At 47.3% G+C, this 19,111-nt stretch overlaps 4 protein-coding genes across 4 annotated transcripts in view; 3 read left to right on the top strand and 1 right to left on the bottom strand.

The window, feature by feature from the left end:
* Positions 1-7,551, bottom strand: part of LOC310827875 (SCO-spondin-like) — a 163,936-nt gene extending 156,385 nt beyond the window's left edge. The window contains exons 1-6 of the mRNA XM_083704405.1: positions 7,535-7,551; positions 6,786-6,934; positions 5,080-5,271; positions 3,950-4,032; positions 2,613-2,783; positions 1,503-1,759 (exon numbers count right to left, since the gene is read on the bottom strand). Of these exons, the coding sequence (XP_083560531.1) occupies positions 1,503-1,759; positions 2,613-2,783; positions 3,950-4,032; positions 5,080-5,271; positions 6,786-6,883 (801 nt within the window). The 5' untranslated portion in view covers positions 6,884-6,934; positions 7,535-7,551. The remainder of the gene's footprint in view (positions 1-1,502; positions 1,760-2,612; positions 2,784-3,949; positions 4,033-5,079; positions 5,272-6,785; positions 6,935-7,534) is intronic.
* The window catches only part of LOC310827680 (uncharacterized protein), a 919,426-nt gene that overhangs the window by 356,849 nt on the left and 543,466 nt on the right, over positions 1-19,111 (top strand). The gene's annotated exons all lie outside the window — the stretch shown is intronic.
* LOC310827821 (erythroblast NAD(P)(+)--arginine ADP-ribosyltransferase-like) overlaps positions 1-19,111 on the top strand; it is an 840,324-nt gene that overhangs the window by 439,009 nt on the left and 382,204 nt on the right. The gene's annotated exons all lie outside the window — the stretch shown is intronic.
* Positions 1-19,111, top strand: part of LOC310827789 (uncharacterized protein) — a 232,250-nt gene that overhangs the window by 167,119 nt on the left and 46,020 nt on the right. The gene's annotated exons all lie outside the window — the stretch shown is intronic.

Genomic DNA, 19,111 nt, shown 5'->3' with positions numbered 1-19,111 from the left:
AATTAAGCTCTTTTCTTTTTCTTCTTTCCTTTCGTTTCCTCTTTCCTTTCTTCTCTCCCCCCCCCCATTTTTATCTTGTTGTATCAAAAAAAGCTTTAATAAAAAATATGCAAAAAATGTTAAGTATTAATAGAATTAAAGCTATGTATCTATAATCTGTTAAAAACACGCAGATAATTACCATGGAAACAGCGCAGTCGGGCTGGCCGTTCCCGTTTGAGGCAGGGCTGGCAAAGTATCTGTCCACTTCTTCCTCCCAGGCAGCAGGAACTCTGCACATGCTCTGAGGCACCCTCTCTGTCCGCATTATGGCTGCCAGAAACTAGTTCTTCTGGCCAGCGGAGGCTTGTCCGCTGTGGGTCAGGGAGGCAGTGCCCCACCAGCCTCACATTGCCCTCAGCAAGGCCCCACCTGTCCGCTTGCCATCTTATTTGCCGCCAGCCCTGCCTGGCAGTTTCTTTCGCCTCCTTTGTCTCAGGGTTACCCTTGTACATGGGGAGGCAACCGAAGGCCCGGGGGCCAGATCCAGCCCAATTGCCTTCTCAATCCAGCCTGCAGATGGTCCGGGAATCAGTATGTTTTTATACAAGTAGAATGTGCCCTTTTAATTATTTAAAATGCATCTCTGGGTTATTTGTGGGGCATAGGAATTTGTTCATATATTTTTTCTAAAATATCGTCTGGCCCCCCACAACGTCTGAGGGACAGTGGACCGGCCCCCTGCTGAAAAAGTTTGCTGACTCCTGCCCTTGTAGAATCCAGCTGTTGACTTCTGCCTTTCTTTTCTCTTTTTTAAAAATAAATTTTATTAGCATTTTCCACACAAAACCAGTATACAAAAAAGCCATATATTACAAGTTAATAATATAAACACTAAAAAGAAAAAAAAAACATTGGCTTCCACCAATCCCACAGCACCTCCTTGACCTCTTATTGTGTCTTCCTGTTTTCCATATCATCTCTATCTTAATGTCTAGCTATAAATCCCTCTTTCCTATCCTTTCACTTCACAAGGTTATTCCAGACTCAGCCAGATTTCTGTCCTCAAACCTTGGCTTTTAAGGTATTCAGTTAGGCACTCCCATTCCTTATTCAATTTTTGGTTTTTGTCATATTATATCTGTCAGTTTAGCTAATTCTAAATAAATGGTTTTCCCCCTTTCTCTGCTGACTCTGCAATCTCTCTTAAAACTCTCTGCTGGGTTATATTCACTCTTATAAGGCACCTTTGTGAAGTTTAATAACAGTTATTGTTAGTGCTGGGAGGGGGAGCGACTTCTGCCTTTCCTTGGCTCTGGCGCCACCTAGTGGCAGCCTCCCTGCCTTCCGCCCTACCAGCAGCCGCAACCAGCAACCAGCCACCCACCACTGGTTCTGGGTGCGAAATCCGCCCATCCTCCTCACCATCCTTCCTGCAGAACAGACGTGTTTGGGACAGGGGCAGAGATCCAGGGCCTGCCCACCTCTGGCCCTGCCTGGCATGTGGGGCCAACGTCCCTCACCTTTTGGCAGTGGCCAGGTTTGCAGCCCTCGCCGCCAGCGGACAGATAGACGGCCCAGGTGCCATCGGAGGCGGCCGCCAAGGTGTAGGCACAGCTGCCGTGGAAGCGGAAGTGTTTGCCGTCGAAGCTGCGGTAGTGGAAGCCGGCCCAGGTGGCGCAGGTGGCAAAGGGGTGGCGGTGCCGGCGGTGCCGAGCTGAGCTGACCAGAAGCGCTGTGGGGGACGGTGGCCGGAGCAGGAAGGGGGAGGGCAGGTCATCTGGGGAGAAAGAGGGACGTGAGCTGTCAGGGGGGAGAGGATAGGCCTGGCAGATCAGATCAGAGAAAGTTCCTTCTTGGTGCAGCACAGAGTTAAACGGCGGAACTCCCCGCCACAGGAGGTAGGGGTGGCCGCCAACCTGGAAGGCTTTAAAAGAGGATGAGGGCTATTGGGAGGGAAGTACATTTCTGAGCACAATTCAAAGTGTTGGTGGTGACCTTTCAAGCCCTAAACGGCCTCGGTCCTGTATATCTGAAGGAGCGTCTCCATGCCCATCGTTCTACCCGGACACTGAGGTCCAGCGCCAAGGGCCTTCTGGGGGTTCCCTCACTGTGAGAAGTGAGGTTACAGGAAACCAGGCAAAGGGCCTTCTCGGTGGTGGCTCCCACCCTGTGGAATGCCCTCCCACCAGATGTCAAGGAAATAAACAACTATTTTACTTTTAAAAGACACCTGAAGGCGGCCCTGTTTAGGGAAGTTTTTAATGTCTGATGCTGTATTGTTTTTGATATTTTGTTGGAAGCTGCCCAGAGTGGCTGGGGAGACCTCAAGGCTCTGGCCTGCTCAGTCATGATCATTGAACATTAACAGATGTTTCATAGAGTCCTAGAATTGGAAGGGACCGAGGGTCATCTAGTCCAACCCCCTTTCGCCCAGTGTGGAACTTGAACCTGTGACCCTGAAATTACAAGTTTTATGCTCTACAGGTGGAGCTGGCTCAGAAGGACCCACCTGCCGCACCCCACTGCCACCCCCTCGCCTCTTAGCGCCCCCCCAGGGAATTCCACTGCCCACTGCCGTAGTTCAGTGGGCACTCGGTTGGCAAAGGAGAAGGCGACCTGAGGCTGCCCACCTTTCAGAGGCAGGTGGGAGCAGCTGAAGCAGAGCTGGGAGGAGCTGTTCTGCCAGCTGTGCCCCCAGGGGCGTTGGCAGCACTCCTCCATGCCCAGCAGCGAGACGTTCTGCAGTCCAGGCAGGTCTTGGCATTGCCAGGTGGAGAAGCAGCGGCCGAGAGACGCCTTTCCTGGAACGGCAGGGAAGAAAGAGATGAGAAAAGGAGAAAGGGAAATCCCGACCCTCCAACATTTCTCCAGCTGAATTGAATTGAATTTTATTATTACTGTCACAGACCAGTTCCGGCTCACTTACAATATCAGAAAAATCATAAAACCCAACGGGAATACATTGAATTGCAATTGGGTTTAATAGAGACAATTCAGATTTAACAGCAGTTAAAAATATACATTAAATCTTGATCACTAAAATACAACCTAAAATTATCATTTAAAACATTTCTCTGGTGAAAATAGGGAGATCCCGTTCCATAATAATAATTTTACCATCTATACCCCACACATCTTACTAGGCTGCCCCAGACACTCTGGGCAGCTTCCAACATATATAAAAACATAATAAAACATTACACATTTTAAAAAAACCTGCCCTATACAGAGCTGCCTTCATATAGCTCAGGGGTTGGATAACCCCATACCCTACAACATTTCTCCAATGAAAATGGGGGCGTCCCATTCACAAAACGACCAGAAGCCTTCTTATTAGGGTTAATGTCAACTGAAATTAAAGAAGAATTAAGACCACTCTTTATGTATGCAACATCCACAGCCAGAATTTTAATTGCAACATATTGGAAGAACGAAATGACACCTACAAAATCAGAATGGCAAATTCAACTGTTAGAATATCTGCAAATGGCAAGAATGACGGGGAGGCTAAGAGGGTATTCGACTCAAAAAGTAAATCAAGAATGGATTGTATTCAAAGAATATTTGAAAAATTATTGTGACAGCAAAAACCTCCTGGCAGATCTTGAATGAGTCTTGCAATGTATAGATAATATATTTAAAACAAATGCTTCTATTTAACCTTTTTTCTTTTTATTTCTTCTTTATTAAAAAGATTTAAGGAAACAATATAATAATATGATACTGTGTAAAATATAACAAGTGTGATTTAGGTCTTTTTTTTTTAGAAAAATTGGAAGTTTATTTTAGGTCTTTTTTTGTTTTAAATTTCTTGTATTTTTATTTTGTCTTTGGTATGGGATGGGATATAAATGGTAATATAGTATATTAATGTATAAATCTGTGAAATATGTTCAATAAAGACTTTTCTCTGGAGAATGGGCACCCACCCACCGACCTCTGGGACTGATCTCTGTTGTGGCCTTACCCTCTGAGCAATGGGGCCCGCTCCAGCCCTCACAGCAAGCGCGCACCGTGCGGTTCCAGAGCGTGGGTCTCGTGTCCTCCGGCCTGCAAGGACAGAACAGGAAAAGAAGAAGAAGAAGAAGAAGAAGAAGAAGAAGAAGAAGAAGAAGAAGAAGAAGAAGAAGACAAAGCTCTGATTTCTCACCTAGGAGAGGAGGACAAGAAACTAGCGCACATTGTGGGGTCGTTTATCCCAACGTATGTCAAACAGCCGTGCTCCATGACTGAAGTTGATCTTCCCAAATAATCATCACCCTTCGTATTTACAGAAAACTTTTCCAAAGCGTTTGAAGCATCTGCCTTACCTCGAAACCCTGAGGACATCCCCGTCAGGTGGTCCCCACCCTTTGCAATACAGTGGTACCTTGGTTCTCAAACTTAATCCGTTCCAGAAGTCTGTTCCAAAACCAAGGCACACTTTCCCATAGAAATTAACCCCAAACAGATTAATCCGTTCCAGACTTTTAAAAACAACCCCTAAAACAGCAATTTAACATGAATTTTACTATCTAATGAGAGCATTGGTCCATAAAATGAAAGCAATAATCAATGTAAAGGTAAAGGCAAAGGTACCCCTGACTGTTAGGTCCAGTCGCGGACAACTCTGGGGTTGCGGCGCTCATCTCGCTCTACTGGCCAAGGGAGCCGGCGTTTGTTCGCAGACAGTTTTTATGGGTCATGTGGCCAGCATGACTAAGCCGCTTCTGGCGAAACCAGAGCAGCGCACGGAAACGCCGTTTACCTTCCCGCCGGAGTGGTACCTATTTATCTACTTGCACTTTGATATGCTTTTGAACTGCTAGGTTGGCAGGAGCAGGGACCGAGCAACGGGAGCTCACCCCGTCATGGGAATTCGAACCGCCAACCTTCTGATCAGCAAGCCCTAGACTCTGTGGTTTAGACCACAACGCCACCCGGGATGTCCTAAAGAAAAGCAGGACACTCAGAAACCAGGACGGCTTCTCCAAATCAGGGACGTCCCTGGAAAATAGGGGCACATGGAGGGTCTGCCTCGATTCTCCCACCCTCTTCTAGCTCATGCTAGGGGGGTCCTCCCCTTCTCCCTGCCCACCCCCCAGCCGCCCTACTCACTTGTAGATGTAGCACATGCTGCTGGTGCCAGCCTGGCCTTCTGCCCTGCCGTGAGCCTGGCGCATCCTGTCCTGGTCGAGGTGCCAGCCCGCCATGTTGTACTGGTAGACATCAGCGCAGGGCACCATCTCCTCCCGCCGGGGGCTGACCACTTCCTCCTCCATCACCTGCACCATCCTCTCGCACCAGCGCCTGCGGGGGAACGAGGGCCTTGAGGGACCAGCAGCTGGGGGCCAGCCGGGCACCCTTGGCCTTCCTGCCCAGGACCTCCATGCCAGCCTTCTCCTTCTGACTGGGGCAGTGTAAGATTTATGTATAAGCTGAACAAGCTATAGCTTAGGGCCCCACTCTCTTGGGGGCCCCAAAAAAATTAAAGAGAAAAAACTGGATGTACATTTCCAAACTATAAGATAACAAACAAATAAAATAAAGCGTACATCCAGCAACAGTGTTTGTGTGTTGTGTAGGCTCCTGTGATGTAAGTCATGGCCCTCGCCTGCTCCCTCAAATATCCCTGGTTTGCTCCTTTCTATATATAGGGTGCCTACATTCTGCTATTTATAATTATTAGCAGTTTGCACCATATATTTACACCTATTATTATTTCATGTTATAGGAAGTTTCTAGAGACTAGACGATGAGTCCTTGTAAATTGTGTTTCTAAAGGAACTTTCGTTCTTGCCAAATGCCAATGTGTTTGCATTATTAAGTTTGTTATGAAAAAAAATCATTTTAAGTTAGAGCTTAATAATTATTTCACTATTAATATACTTCTTCATTGTATTTCAGTTCAACAATGACTTTGATAAAATGCGTATTTTGTTGTGTGCAGTTGGCTTGAGATACCTATGAGGTCCATAAATGACCATATAGCATATATTCAACACAAAAAAACAGCAACTATTTGTTGTTGACAAAGGACAGCTGGACATAGAAAGGGCCCCATTCCCTTCCGGAGCCGAGGGCCGCATCAAACCTAAATCTGGCCCTGAAGAAGTGGCATCAAGTTTCTCAAGATGATCCTTACCTGCCTTCGCAGGCAGGAGCCAAGGAAGCTCACTGGCTTCAGTAGGTTTACTTTGGACCACTTAGGCCACCTCTGCCACCATTCAACTAAAGCACATGGGTACCACTTTGAACAACCATGCTGTTATAAGAGAAAAAAAAACTGCTCCTTTTCCCTTATGGGGTCTCCAAGAGCCCATACAGAGTCCTTACGTGGGTTCCCTATTGGTAGGAGAAAACAACAGAGGCCAACCAGAGAATATTGAGAAGCAATGCAGCTTGTAAGCCTGATCTTTATTAAACTGTTGCAACAGGGTCCCCATTCTCCACACGCAGGAGGGAGGAAGAGAACCCCAAGCCATGCGCACAAGCCCTTATATAGACTTTTGAAATTGCCACCCTGTAGCTCAAGGCCACCCCCCCCCCCAAAACATCATACATACATCAATGAAGGGGTGGTCTTTTTCTTATATGTTTTAAAATTTAATAAATATTATATATATAGTTGCATTTTCTATTTTACACAAACAGATTGAAAACACAAACATATACATATGTTTTTAATAAATATTATTTTTTAATTTATAATAGTGAAATGATAAAGGAAAAATACACACACACACAAAATAAGTGCTAACAGCGCCTGCACAGACATGGACAGCCCCAGAAGGAGGATGCGGAGGGAGGCACCTGTTCCTTACCCGTCATCCAGCGCCAGAGTCTCCCAGAGGCAGAGCCATGCCAAGGTGCCCAGGACCAACCTGTGGCAAGGCCTGGGGGGACGCGCTGTCTCCTGCATCTCTTCGGAGGAACAGCGCCGCTTGTGGAGTCCAGGCCGGCCAGCCTGTCCCTGGAGAGAGGGAGGGTATTATTATCCTAGTACATATGCAAATATTAATAGCCTCCAAATTGGTCTGGAGAAACTCAACACGGCGTTCTGTTGGTCATCCCCCTATCCAACTGGAGAAAGTGGACAGGGAAAAAAGTTTTCTTCCCTCTCTAATAAACACCAGAACTCGTGGACTTTCAATTAAGTTGAACGTTGGAAGATCTGAATCCAGGAAAAAGTCTTTCTTCACACAGCGCATAGTTGAACGATGGAACTCCCTGCCACATGAGGCAGAGATGGCCAACTTAAACAAAGATTGGACAAATTAATTGAGAATAAAGCTGTCTGTGATTACCAGCCGCAATGGCTATGCTGTCCCTCTACAGAGGCAGCACTGAATCCCAGTAGCTTGAAGCCACAAGGGAGCAGTGGTCTTGTGTTCGAATCCTGATTGTGGGTGTCCCAGAAGAGCCATCTGGGTGGCCACTGTGAGAACAGGAAGCTGGACTAAATGGGACATTGGCCTGATCCAGAAGATGCTCTTCTTCGTTTCTTATGTTCAAAGCGTTCCCCAACAACCCCCTCCAGCCCACTCTGCAGATCACCCCCCCCCCCACTTACCTGATGCTCCAGCGGAGGGGGGGTGGGCAAGGCGGACGAGCTCTCTGCTCCGGGGGACAGGAACTGAAGAGAGCAGAAGCTGGCTGCTTGGGATGGGAGCATTTATAGCCTGCAAGAGTCGCCAGCTTGGGAACATCTGGACCTTCTGGGATTGGAGGATTCTTCCCCCACGTCAATGCAGCTTTCTGGGTTCACTCTGCCCAGTCAGATGGAAACCCCCCACTGGCCCCCTTCTCCCCCTCCCCCCATCCCAGGATCCAGAGCCTGCATCCAGGAAAGAATCTGGCCACACAATCTGCCAGGGGTGGGAGGGTGGAGGTGGGAGAGGGTCTTTAGAGGCCCTTCCTATCTCCTCCCCTTTTGCTCCTGGGGGGGTTCTGCACAATCTCGCCTGCCCTCCCTCTGTCTCCTGCCTCTTAAAACCTTTTTTTAAAAAATAAATAAATGATTTCTTAACAAACAGAAAAGTGCAAACGTAAAGAAAGGAAAGAATCAGAAATGGAAGCCACCAAGCGTCACAGCCCAGGAGGAGAAACGTGAAAAGATGCAGGGATGAATTCCAAGTTAATAAGCGATAAGTAAGGAGAAATTACGCTCTAAAATGTACAGTATTTTGTTGGATTGCTCAGTGAAAGATGAGGAAGTAAAATCAGTGGCGATTCAATGGGCTAGAGATTTTGGATATAACATTCAGAGGTCAGCATGGGATAAACTTTGGAGAGAGAATCTAAAGTTCACGGTGTGTTACACTCTTAAAGAAAACTAGAGTGGTACCTTGGTTTAAGAACAGTCCTGTTTACGAGCAATCCGGTATACAAACTCCACAAAACCAGAAGTAGTGTCCCGGTTTGAGAACTTTATTTCAGACTAAGAACGGAATCTGAACGGTTGAAGGGCACCGGTGGCGGGAGGCCTCATTAGGGAAAGCACACCTCGGTTTAACAACGGTTTCGGTTTAAGAACGGACTTCCAGAACAGATTAAGTTCGTAAACCGAAGTACCACTGTATACGAAAATGCTCTGTCGATGGTATTTGACACACAGCAAGCAAACTTGACATGAGCCAACAGTGTGACGTGGCAGCTAAAAAAGCCAATGCAATTCTGGGCTGCATCAATAGGAGTATAGCATCTAGATCAAGGGAAGTAATAGGGCCACTGTATTCTGCTCTGGTCAGACCTCACCTGGAGTACTGTGTCCAGTTCTGGGCACCACAGTTCAAGAAGGACACTGACAAACTGGAACGTGTCCAGAGGAGGGCAACCAAAATGGTCAAAGGCCTGATAGCTATGTTCAAATATATAAAAGGATGTCACATAGAGGAGGGAGAAAGGTTGTTTTCTGCTGCTCCAGAGAAGCGGACACGGAGCAATGGATCCAAACTACAAGAAAGAAGATTCCACCTAAACTTTAGGAAGAACTTCCTGACAGTAAGAGCTGTTTGACAGTGGAATTTGCTGCCAAGGAGTGTGGTGGAGTCTCCTTCTTTGGAGGTCTTTAAGCAGAGGCTTGACAACCATATGTCAGGAATGCTCTGATGGTGTTTCTTGCTTGGCAGGGGGTTGGACTCGATGGCCCTTGTGGTCTCTTCCAACTCTATGATTCTATGATTCTATGATTCTAAGTTAACGAAAATGTACAGAACCAGCTCTAACTTGTGTTGGAAATGCAAAGAAATAGAAGGAACTATGTACCATATGTGGTGGGAATGCAAAAAGATAAAGGAATTTTGAGATATGATTTACAATGAGCTTAATTTTTTTTAATTAACCTTTGCCAAAGAAAAACCCTGAAACCTTTCTCCTAGGTAGTATAGGTATAGATATACCGAAAGATTTGAGGATGTTATTCATGTATGCAACCATGCTATTATCCCAATGCTGGAAAAGAGATAATACCAACAAAAATGGAATGGCAGACGAAATTATTTGAGCACGCTGAGATGGCAAGATTAACAGGAAAAACTAGGAATCATGGCGACCAAAAATTTAACAGAGAGTGGGATAAATACAGACAATACCTAAGAGATCCCTGCAAACACCTGAAATCTTTGGCAGGCCTTGAATGACTCCTGCAATGTGACATAACTTATGGAAATAATGGATAAATATAAACTAGACATTATTCAATCTGCAGTTAATACATAAATGTAGAGGACCCGTGTTGGGGTAGAGGGAAGTCTCAATACTTCATTATGCAACTTTATTTTATTTCCAATGCTTCAGTATTGCTTTTGTGTATATTTTTGATGGAGAAGGAGAACTGTGATGTATTTTAAAAACCAATAAAGATGAAAATGCAGAAATTCAAGTTAATAGGTTTATTGTTCTAGCCAAAAGCCATGACTAACTTGCATTCGGCAATAGAGTTAATAAATAATACAGAACACTCATCCATCATATAAAAATCTGTAATATGACATAAAAGGAGGCCGGGGGGGGGGGAGCTGCCCCACCTGCTCAGTGGCCCGGAGGTGTTTTTGTGTCCCTAGGATGTGCCGCTGGGGGTCTCTGAGCTACTGAGCCCAGACTTTGTCTGCAAAGCCTCCCCTGCTGGCATTTCCATCACGCCCTCCTGCCCCAAACACGGATCTGGGCTTATCCCTACTTCCTGGTCTCCAGCTCATCTCTGCAAAGAATTCAAAGACCCCAGCAGGTCACTTGCTCTCCTTTGGTCCAGGTTGTCATTCACCCTCACACAAACACACACACACACAAACACACACACCGCCCCATCTCCCCTTGATATGTGCAATGCTGGAATCCATTTGGAACAGAAGGAAATTATTTGTGTGTGTTTGGTCATTTTTATTGCAATTTCCATTGTTACAATGAAATATGATGCATTATTATTATTATTATTATTATCATCATCTTCTTCTTCTTCTTCTCCTCCTCCTCCTCCTCCTCCTCTTCTTTGGTGATCACTCGTAGCCAAGTAAGATTGTCTTCCATAAACACGGTTTTAACAATGAGTCAGTAAGTGACTGTGGAGGCCATTCTGGATCCACACATCCTTCCACAGTGGGGACATTGGGAGTTTGCCAAGTGTGCCTTCCTCTTAGCATGTTTCTCCCTTGCCTCCTGAGTTCAAGCATCTTCAAAGCCCATGACACCTTTGGTAAAGGCTGTTCTCCAATTGGAGTGCTTGCAGGCCAGTGTTTCCCAGTTGTCAGTGTTTATACTACATTTTTTAAGATTTGCCTTGAGAGAGTCTTTAAACCTCTTTCGTTGACCACCAACATTACACTTTCCATTTTTAAATAGAGTAGTTGCTTTGGAAGACGATCATCAGACACCTGCACAACATGACCCGTCCAACAAAGTTGAAGTTAAAGAATCATTGCTTCAACACTGGTGATCTTTGCTTCTTCCAGTACTCTGGTATTAGTTCACCTGTCTTCCCAAGTGATGTGTAAAATTTTTGGGAGACACCGTTGATGGAATCTTTCGAGGAAATGGAGATGGCATTTGTAAGTGGTCAATGTTTCACAAGCATACAGTAAGGTTGGTAGTACAACAGCTTTGTAAACAAGCATTCTGGTTTCCTTGCAAATGTCCCGGTCCTCAAACACTCTGCACTTCAATCGGGAGAAAGCTGCACTCGCAGAACTCAGGCGATGCTGGATTTCAGCCTCAATGTCGGCCCTTGTGAAAAGGTAACTGCCCAGGTAGGAGAAGTGACCGACATTTCCCAATGTTACACCATTGAGTGTAACATAATTATTATTATGTAACATAATTATTACTATGCCACCCACCTGACTGGGTTCCTCAGCCACTCTGGGTGTTTTCCAACAAATTAAAACATCAAACACAGTGAAACACCAATGAGAAATAAAGTCAGACAAACTTTCTTTTCTCTGTCCTGAATTCTCCAACATTCAGCTTCATCAGATGCCCACAATTTCTCATGCTATGAGAGAGGGAGGAAAACTGTTCTTTCTCCGCTTTTTCCATGACATGCATGATTTTTAAAATTTCTACCATGTTCAATAAATTCTATCATGTTGGTCTTATTCTCCAGGCATTACCAGGCAACCTGTTTACTGAGCAAGCATCCTGACTGGTTTGCAGAGAAGTTAGATGCTGGCTCTCACATTTTCCAGCAGATTTCCCCAAAACTTTCCTCGTGGCCCAAAAGTCCAGTCTTCTGGGCAAGCAGGTTAGTTGCACAAGAGCTTCCCACCCATAATAATTGCACAACCTGAATTTGCTCATATGCAATCGAATCCCACAGTCTGGAAGTTCCCTCATGTTACATGGGAGGAAGGAAGTCTGGAATCAAGATGGGAAATGTTAAGTTGTGGGCGAACATATCAGATGACACAGCGATTCTTCCAAAGCAGCTCTTTATTTGTAAGCTGGAACAGAACTAACTGAGGAGCTCAGTCAGCCTGCTTATATAGAGCTCCAGAACAATGTAACTGTTGCCATTTTCTAAAACTATCCAATCACTGAACGTCACTTTCAATCCTTCATTTGCATACAAACTATCCAATCACTGAACGTTACTTTCGATCCTTCATTTGCATAACTATCTACAGTATCCCCCTGCTGGCCCAGGGTGAGAACATCAGTACATAACAGGAACAGCTTCAGAAAAATGTCCCCGAAATGGTCCAAGGGATGGAGAGTCTATGAGGAATGGTTGCAGCATTTTTTAGTTTAGTGAAAAGCTAAGAAGTGACATGACAGCAGTTCATAAAATTCTGCGTGTCCTGGAGAAAGCAGATGGAGAAAAGGTTTTCTCCCTCTCTCATCACGCCAAAAATAGGAGATGGATGTTGGAATAATCAGCTTAGTTTAGCTCTGCACTTCTTCACGCAGCGCAGAGATAAACTATGGAACTCCCTGCTTTAAAAGAGGATTGGGCGAATTCAGGGAGGAGGTTGCCCCAGCCACTCTGGGTATATAAAACATAAACATATATAAAAACATAATAAAACATCGAACGTATACAATAACATAATAAAACATAGAACATTAAAAAAAAAACAGGAGAGAATGGTGTTAGACCACCCCCAAACAAGGAAATAAAGGTAAAGGTAAAGGTACCCCTGCCCATACGGGCCAGTCTTGACAGACTCTGGGGTTGTGCGCCCATCTCACTCAAGAGGCCAGGGGCCAGCGCTGTCCGGAGACACTTCCGGGTCACGTGGCCAGCGTGACATCGCTGCTCTGGCGAGCCAGAGCCGCACACGGAAACACCGTTTACCTTCCCGCTGGTAAGCGGTCCCTATTTATCTACTTGCACCCGGAGGTGCTTTCGAACTGCTAGGTTGGCAGGCGCTGGGACCGAGCAGCGGGAGCGCACCCCGCCGCAGGGATTCGAACCGCCGACCTTTCGATTGGCAAGTCCTAAGCGCTGAGGCTTTAACCCACAGCGCCACCTGCGTCCCAAAACAAGGAAATAAGTAACTGTAAAACCTTTAGAAGACATTTGAAGGCAGCCCAGTATAGGGAAGTTGTTTATTGTTTTATTATGTTTTTATATATGTTGGAAGCCGCCCAGAATGGCTGGGGAACCCAGTCAGCTATTATTATTATTATTATTATTATTATTATTATTATTATTATTAGAATAGGACGTCCCTATTTTCACCGGAGAAATGCCGGAGGGTACGCGCTCCTGCGCTCCTCCTCATCCCCTAGTCCTTAAGGAGCCCCCGATTCCTCGTGCGCGCGCAGCTGCTTCCAGCTGGCTCCCTCCGCGCGCCCCCCTCGCCGCCTTGCAAGCCGACGGAAGCACGAAGCGCTGAATTGCAAAGCTCTTTCTTTCTCTCTCTCTCCACCCCCACACCCCCCCCCGAGCCCGGTGCCTGCTGGGAGATGTAGTTCCCCTCTCCGTCCGCCGAGCAGGGCAATCCGGCGGCGCGCACGGCCAGCAGGCGGAACCAGCCCGTTTTGCAAAACCGCCTCTCTCCTTCTCCCTTTTTTTGGGGGGGGGCGGTGGTCTTTGCAAGCGGGGTCGCGGGGTGGGGTGGGGGTGCAAGCTTTCTCCCGAGGAGCCGGCCCCGATCCTTCCGCGCGGGACCCCCTTGGGGCGTAGGGCCCGGGTGCGCGCACCTTCCCGTTCTGCAGACGCGCGCCCGGCGGGGTCTTCCTTCCCACGCCCCGCGCACCCACAGTTTTTTGGAGGGGTGTTTGTGTGTGCGCGCGCTCGCCCTTCCCTCTCCTCGCGCAGCCCAGGATCGGGCGCAGTGGGCGCGCTGCGGAGTCTGCCGCTCCCCCGAGGATCCGGGCCCACGGATGGCCGTCGGGGCTGCCGCGCAGGTAAGGCGGAGGCGGAGGAGTTCAGCTGCTTTGATGTGGCCGAGAGGCAATTAGTCCTCATTTGCATGTCTTCCGGGCCCCAAATGCCACCCAGGGAGGAGGAAGATCAGTCCTCGGGGGGCAAATCTTCGGGAGGGGCGCCCGGGGGGCCCCGGAGCCGGGCATCCCGGCTGCGCGTTGGCAAAGGGGCGCAGGGGTCGTCCGGCAGAGGAGAAGTGTCAAAATAACTCCCTCCCCCCTTTTGGTTCAATGTGCACATGGCTAAGGCCACGATCCTGCACCAGTCGCCTTGCAATGAATCCTAGAATGGTAGAGTTGGAAGGGACCCCGAGGGTCATCCATTCCAGCCCCCATTCCAGCCTTTTGCCCAATGCAGGACTCGAACCCGCCACCCTGAGATTAAGAGTCTCGCGCACTACCAACAGGGAGGTTTGCGCCCCGGAGCGTCCCAACGGGGTCGTGGCCTTAGGGTCGAACGTCTGCAGAGGTGCAGGAGAAGACCCGCAGGGGTCACCCAGCCCAGCCCTCCTGGCAAGGCAGGATTCGCACCTGAATCATAGAAATGTAGAGTCGGAAAAATCGCAGGTCGCCGAGCCCAGGGGAGACAGATTTGAGGCGATCCGTAGTTGAGAATTTCCATTTGGGACCACCGAGTTTTGGCCTCGCTCAGGGCACCATATGAGCAAAGTCCGCCCCTGTTGAAAGGGACCCCTTGTGTCATCTAGTCCACCCCCCTGGAATCTTGGCTAAAGCATCCCTGACGGATCCAGCCTCTGCTTCAAAACCTACAAGGAAGGGGAGTCCACAGCCTCCCAAAGGAGACCTTTCCACTTTGCCCTCAGAAAGTTCTTCCTGGAGCCAGAATCTCCTTTAAGTTGAATCTGTTCCCAGTGGGGCAGGGGAAAAGAAGCTCAAAGAAGCTTTAGAAGTAAAAACTGCCACTTATTTTCTCTGCTGGAAGCTCTGGGTTTTCCCTGCCCTCTGAAACCCTTCGTTCTAACCTTCATGCGTCACGGGTGCAACGGCTCGTTAGTTTGGGGCCATGAATAATATTTTATGCAGCAGTCTAGGCGCTTAAATGGCAAGAGAATCTTGATTCAAAGGCACCTTTTAAAGCAGGGGTTTTTATACAAGCGTAGCATAAATCAGTTGTTTGCCCCGCGCTTAATTATATGTCTCTCTCCAGCCTGTCATTATGAATATTGCTGTTTTGCTCAAGGGATATTTCAGGTGGGGAGTTGGAAGCCAACCGCTGTTCAGGTGTCCTGGGCGATAATAACCTTGGCATTTACTTAACCGTGGTGCTTTGGCATCTTCTCATCACGAGGCTCCAGCTCAACCAAACAGCCGCTTGCTGTTTATAAAGCGAGATTCGGCAGAAGTTGGGCGTTGAGCCCCATTCCCTTTGGGAAAACATGACAGATCACAGTTCCTAGGAAGCTCATTTCACAGCCTTTTTGTACCTTTGAGGATCTAACCCAGGGGTAGGCAACCTAAGGCCCGGGGACCGGATCCGGCCCAAGCGCCTTCTCAATCCGGTCTGTGGACGGTCCGGGAATCAGTGTGTTTTTACATCAGTAGAATGTGTGCTTTTATTTAAAATGCATCTCTGGGTTATTTGTGGGGCATAGGAATTCCTTCATTTTTTTTTTTCAAAATATAGTCCGGCCCCCCACAAGGTCCGAGGGACAGTGGACCGGCCCCCTGCTGAAAAAGTTTGCTGACTCCTTTAACTTTCTGTAATGGTTTTATTTTAATATTTCCTATGGGCAAAGACATGGGTAGGCAAACTAAGGCCCGGGGGCCGGATCCAGCCCAATCGCTTTCTCAGTCCGGCCCGTGGACGGTCTGGGAATCAGCATGTTTTTACATGATTAGAATGTGTCCTTTTATTTAAAATGCATCTCTGGGTTATTTGTGGGGCATTATAATTCGTTCATCCCCCCCCCCAAAAAATATATATATATATATTCCGGTTCCCCACAAGGGCCTCCTGCTGAAAAAATTTGCTGACCTCTGCTGTAACCATTACCCCCTGGCTCTTTGTGAAAGCTACCTGGACTCCCTGCCTGAGGATATGGTGGGATATGCAAAAATACAAAGAAAATCCCTAGCGTCATTTGGATTTGACCCATGCTGGGCCCACTTAATGGTTGCTGGCGAACCAGCTGCAGAAATACTGTAAAACACATACAAAAACACTCAGATTTGTTTTAAGTTTTTCATCTATGCATAAAACACAGTCTAAAATGTGAATAACAATAAATTCAGAATTCAAAATCAATTTAGGGGAGAAATCCATCCAGTAAACATTCGATGATCACCAGGACTAGCTGGCTAAATTAGTCCTGTTTGGGCCAGCGAGGAGACCAGGGGGGAATTAGTTGTGGGATCCCAGAGTGGGTAATCTTCATAAAAAGGGGAGAGGGAAGGAAGGAAGGGGAATAAAAGATCAGGCTAAGTTCAAATTGAAAGCCAGGCGGAATAGCTCTGTCTTACAGGCCCTGCGGAAGGAAGTTCAATCCTGCAGGGCCCTGGTCTCATGGGGCAGAGCAGTCCACCAGGCCGGAGCCACCACTGAGAAGGCCGTTTTTCCTGTCTTGCCCCTTGCAGGTGCCAGTGCGGTGTGAGGACGCGGCCCTGTATCTCGCCCCCGAGCGCTGGAAGGAGTGGGCAGCACATGAGGACGCCATGCGGGAGAATTACGGCGCCACCATCGCTTTGGGTAAAACAGGGATGCTTTTTTCGCCCTCCTCCTTCTCCCTGCCCACAACCTGATCTCCTGTGGAATGAATGTGTGGAGTTTTTTTCTAGACCTAATATGGGGAAATAGAGGCCTGGAGGGTGGGGGGCAAATACAGTCTTCAGGGGCAGCCCCACTTAGAGCACATTTCAGCAGTCTAATCTGAGCATGGGGTGCATTGGCCAAGTCATCTCTTGTTGTGATATTATCTTTATATTAGTTTATTTAGAATCCAAATTTTCCCCAGAACCTGATTATGTTTCTTCATTGTGCATACACAGATGTCCTAGGCATTTATGTATTTATTTGAGACGTTTGTATACAGTGGTCCCTTAGTTCTCAAAAGCCTTGGTACTCAAATAATTTGGAACCCAAACACTGCAAACCTGGAAGCAAGAGTTCCGGTTTGCAAACCTTTCTCGGAAGCTGAAAGTGCTCTGTTTTGAGTGTTACGCTCCTGATTTGAGTGTTACACTGAGGTCTGTCTGTTTTTTCCTATTTATTTTGCATTTTTGTTTTTGCAGCTCTTTTTGTTATGTTTTTGTGACTGCATGGAACCCAGTTACAGATAGGTAGCCGTGTTGGTCTGCCATAGTCAAAACAAAATAAAAAAATTCCTTCCAGTAGCACCTTAAAGACCAACTAAGTTAGTTCTAGGTATGAGCTTTCGTGTGCATGCACACTTCTTCAGATACAGTCACCAGACCCTTCTATATGCATGGAACCCAGTTCAGCTACTGAATGATGGATTGCGTGACTGCAGTACATTGAAGAAGTGTGCATGCACACGAAAGCTCATACCAAGAACTAACTTAGTTGGTCTTTAAGGTCCTACTGGAAGGAATTTTTTTTGTTTTGACTATGGCAGACCAACACGGCTACCTATCTGTATGCAGTACATTGTTTATTGCTTTCAATTTAAAAGTCTAGAACAGATTAATCCCTTTTGCATGCCTTTCTATGGGAAAGCGCGCCTTGGCTTTGGAATGCTTTGGTTTTGGAATGGACCTCCGGAACAGATTAAGTTTGAGAACCAAGGTACCGCTGCAGTTTAGTGAATTCAACAAGGCATTTTGAGGAGGAGCAAAGCCATTCACTCTGAACAGAGATACTACTGAATCTGCCCCTTTGGTCCTTACCAAAGAGTCAGAAGCCAGGATAATCTATGCTTTCTCTCTTGCAGGATCGCCAGTCACCAAGCCCGAGATGGTTGCCCAGATTGAGGAAGGTGGCCCGCTGCTGCTCAATGGTCAGGGGGATGTCCAGCCCAGGGAGCGGTCGGATGCTGCCGACACAGGTGAGAGAAGCCAGCAAACCCATTTTGGCAGATGTGTGTTGCTGGGTCAAGTGCCCTCTTATAATGGCCAATGGGATGTTGGCCATCTAAGTTGGCGGCCCTCACTATCTCCTGTGACAGGGAGTTCCTCAGTCTAACCCAGGGGTAGGCAACCTAAGGCCCAGGGGCCAGATCTGGCCCAATCACCTTCTCAATCCAGCCTGCAGATGGTCCGGGAATCAGCATGTTTTTACATGAGTAGAAGGTGTGCTTTTATTTAAAATGCACCTCTGGGTTATTTGTGGGGCATAGGAATTTGTTCATCCCCCCCCCCCCAAAAAAAATAATAATATATAGTCCAGCCCCACACAAGGTCTGATCGGCCCCCTGCTGAAAAAGGTTGCTGACCTCTGGTCTTCTAACCCTCCTCTGTGCGAAGAACTTTCTTTTCTCTGTCCCTCATTCAGTTTCATTGCATCCCTGCAAGTTATAGTGTCACGAGAGAGGGAGGAAAAGCTTTTCTCTCTCTGCTTCCTCCAGTCTGTGAATAATTTCATGAACTCCTCTCGTGTTGCCTCTTCCTCGAATTTTCTCCAAACTAAAACGCCTCAAACGCTGCAGCCCTTCTGATAGGGAAATAATAATAATAATAATAATAAATAATTTTATTTATACCCTGCCCTCCCCGGCTAGAGCCGGGCTCAGGGCGGCTAACACCAATAAAATAAAATCACAGTAAAAACATAATAGGGGGGAAAGAGAGGGAGAAAAAACAACAATTTAAAATACAGGTAAAAATGCAAAATGTTAAAATCGCTCCATCCCCAAGATAATTTCAGTCGCCCTTTTCCACCTTCAGGGTTTCCAAGGCCCCTGAGCGTTGGCCGAGCCGTTTATTTACCTCCGTGTCCTGACCAAAGTGTGGCTTTTATTCTGTTTTTCTCTCCCCTCTGCAGGATGCGTCTCTCTGGAGACTGAAGATGCCAGGAAGAACGAAGAGCAGCGAAGGGCCGGGGAGGAGCAGAGGATGAGAGGAGAAGCCCCTAGAGGCCCAGAGAGAGGTGAGGACTGTTATTTATTCTTATTATTGCAGTGCAATGTGGGGCTTCCCTCACCCTTGATCCAGAAGCGGCACTCAGTGCGGGATGCTGCAGCACAATCGCTGGCCTTGTTGGCATATGAGGCCTGGGCTCAGAGACCGGCACCGGCTGCCGATCTACTATGGGGCCGAGTTCACGGTGGTGCTATTAGTATGCAAAGCCCTTAACAACTTGGGACCAGTT

The sequence above is a fragment of the Podarcis gaigeae genome, assembly GCF_964106915.1.
Source record: "Podarcis gaigeae genome assembly, chromosome: 12".
Lineage (NCBI taxonomy): Eukaryota > Metazoa > Chordata > Lepidosauria > Squamata > Lacertidae > Podarcis > Podarcis gaigeae.
This window is presented reverse-complemented; position numbering and strand designations above follow the sequence as displayed.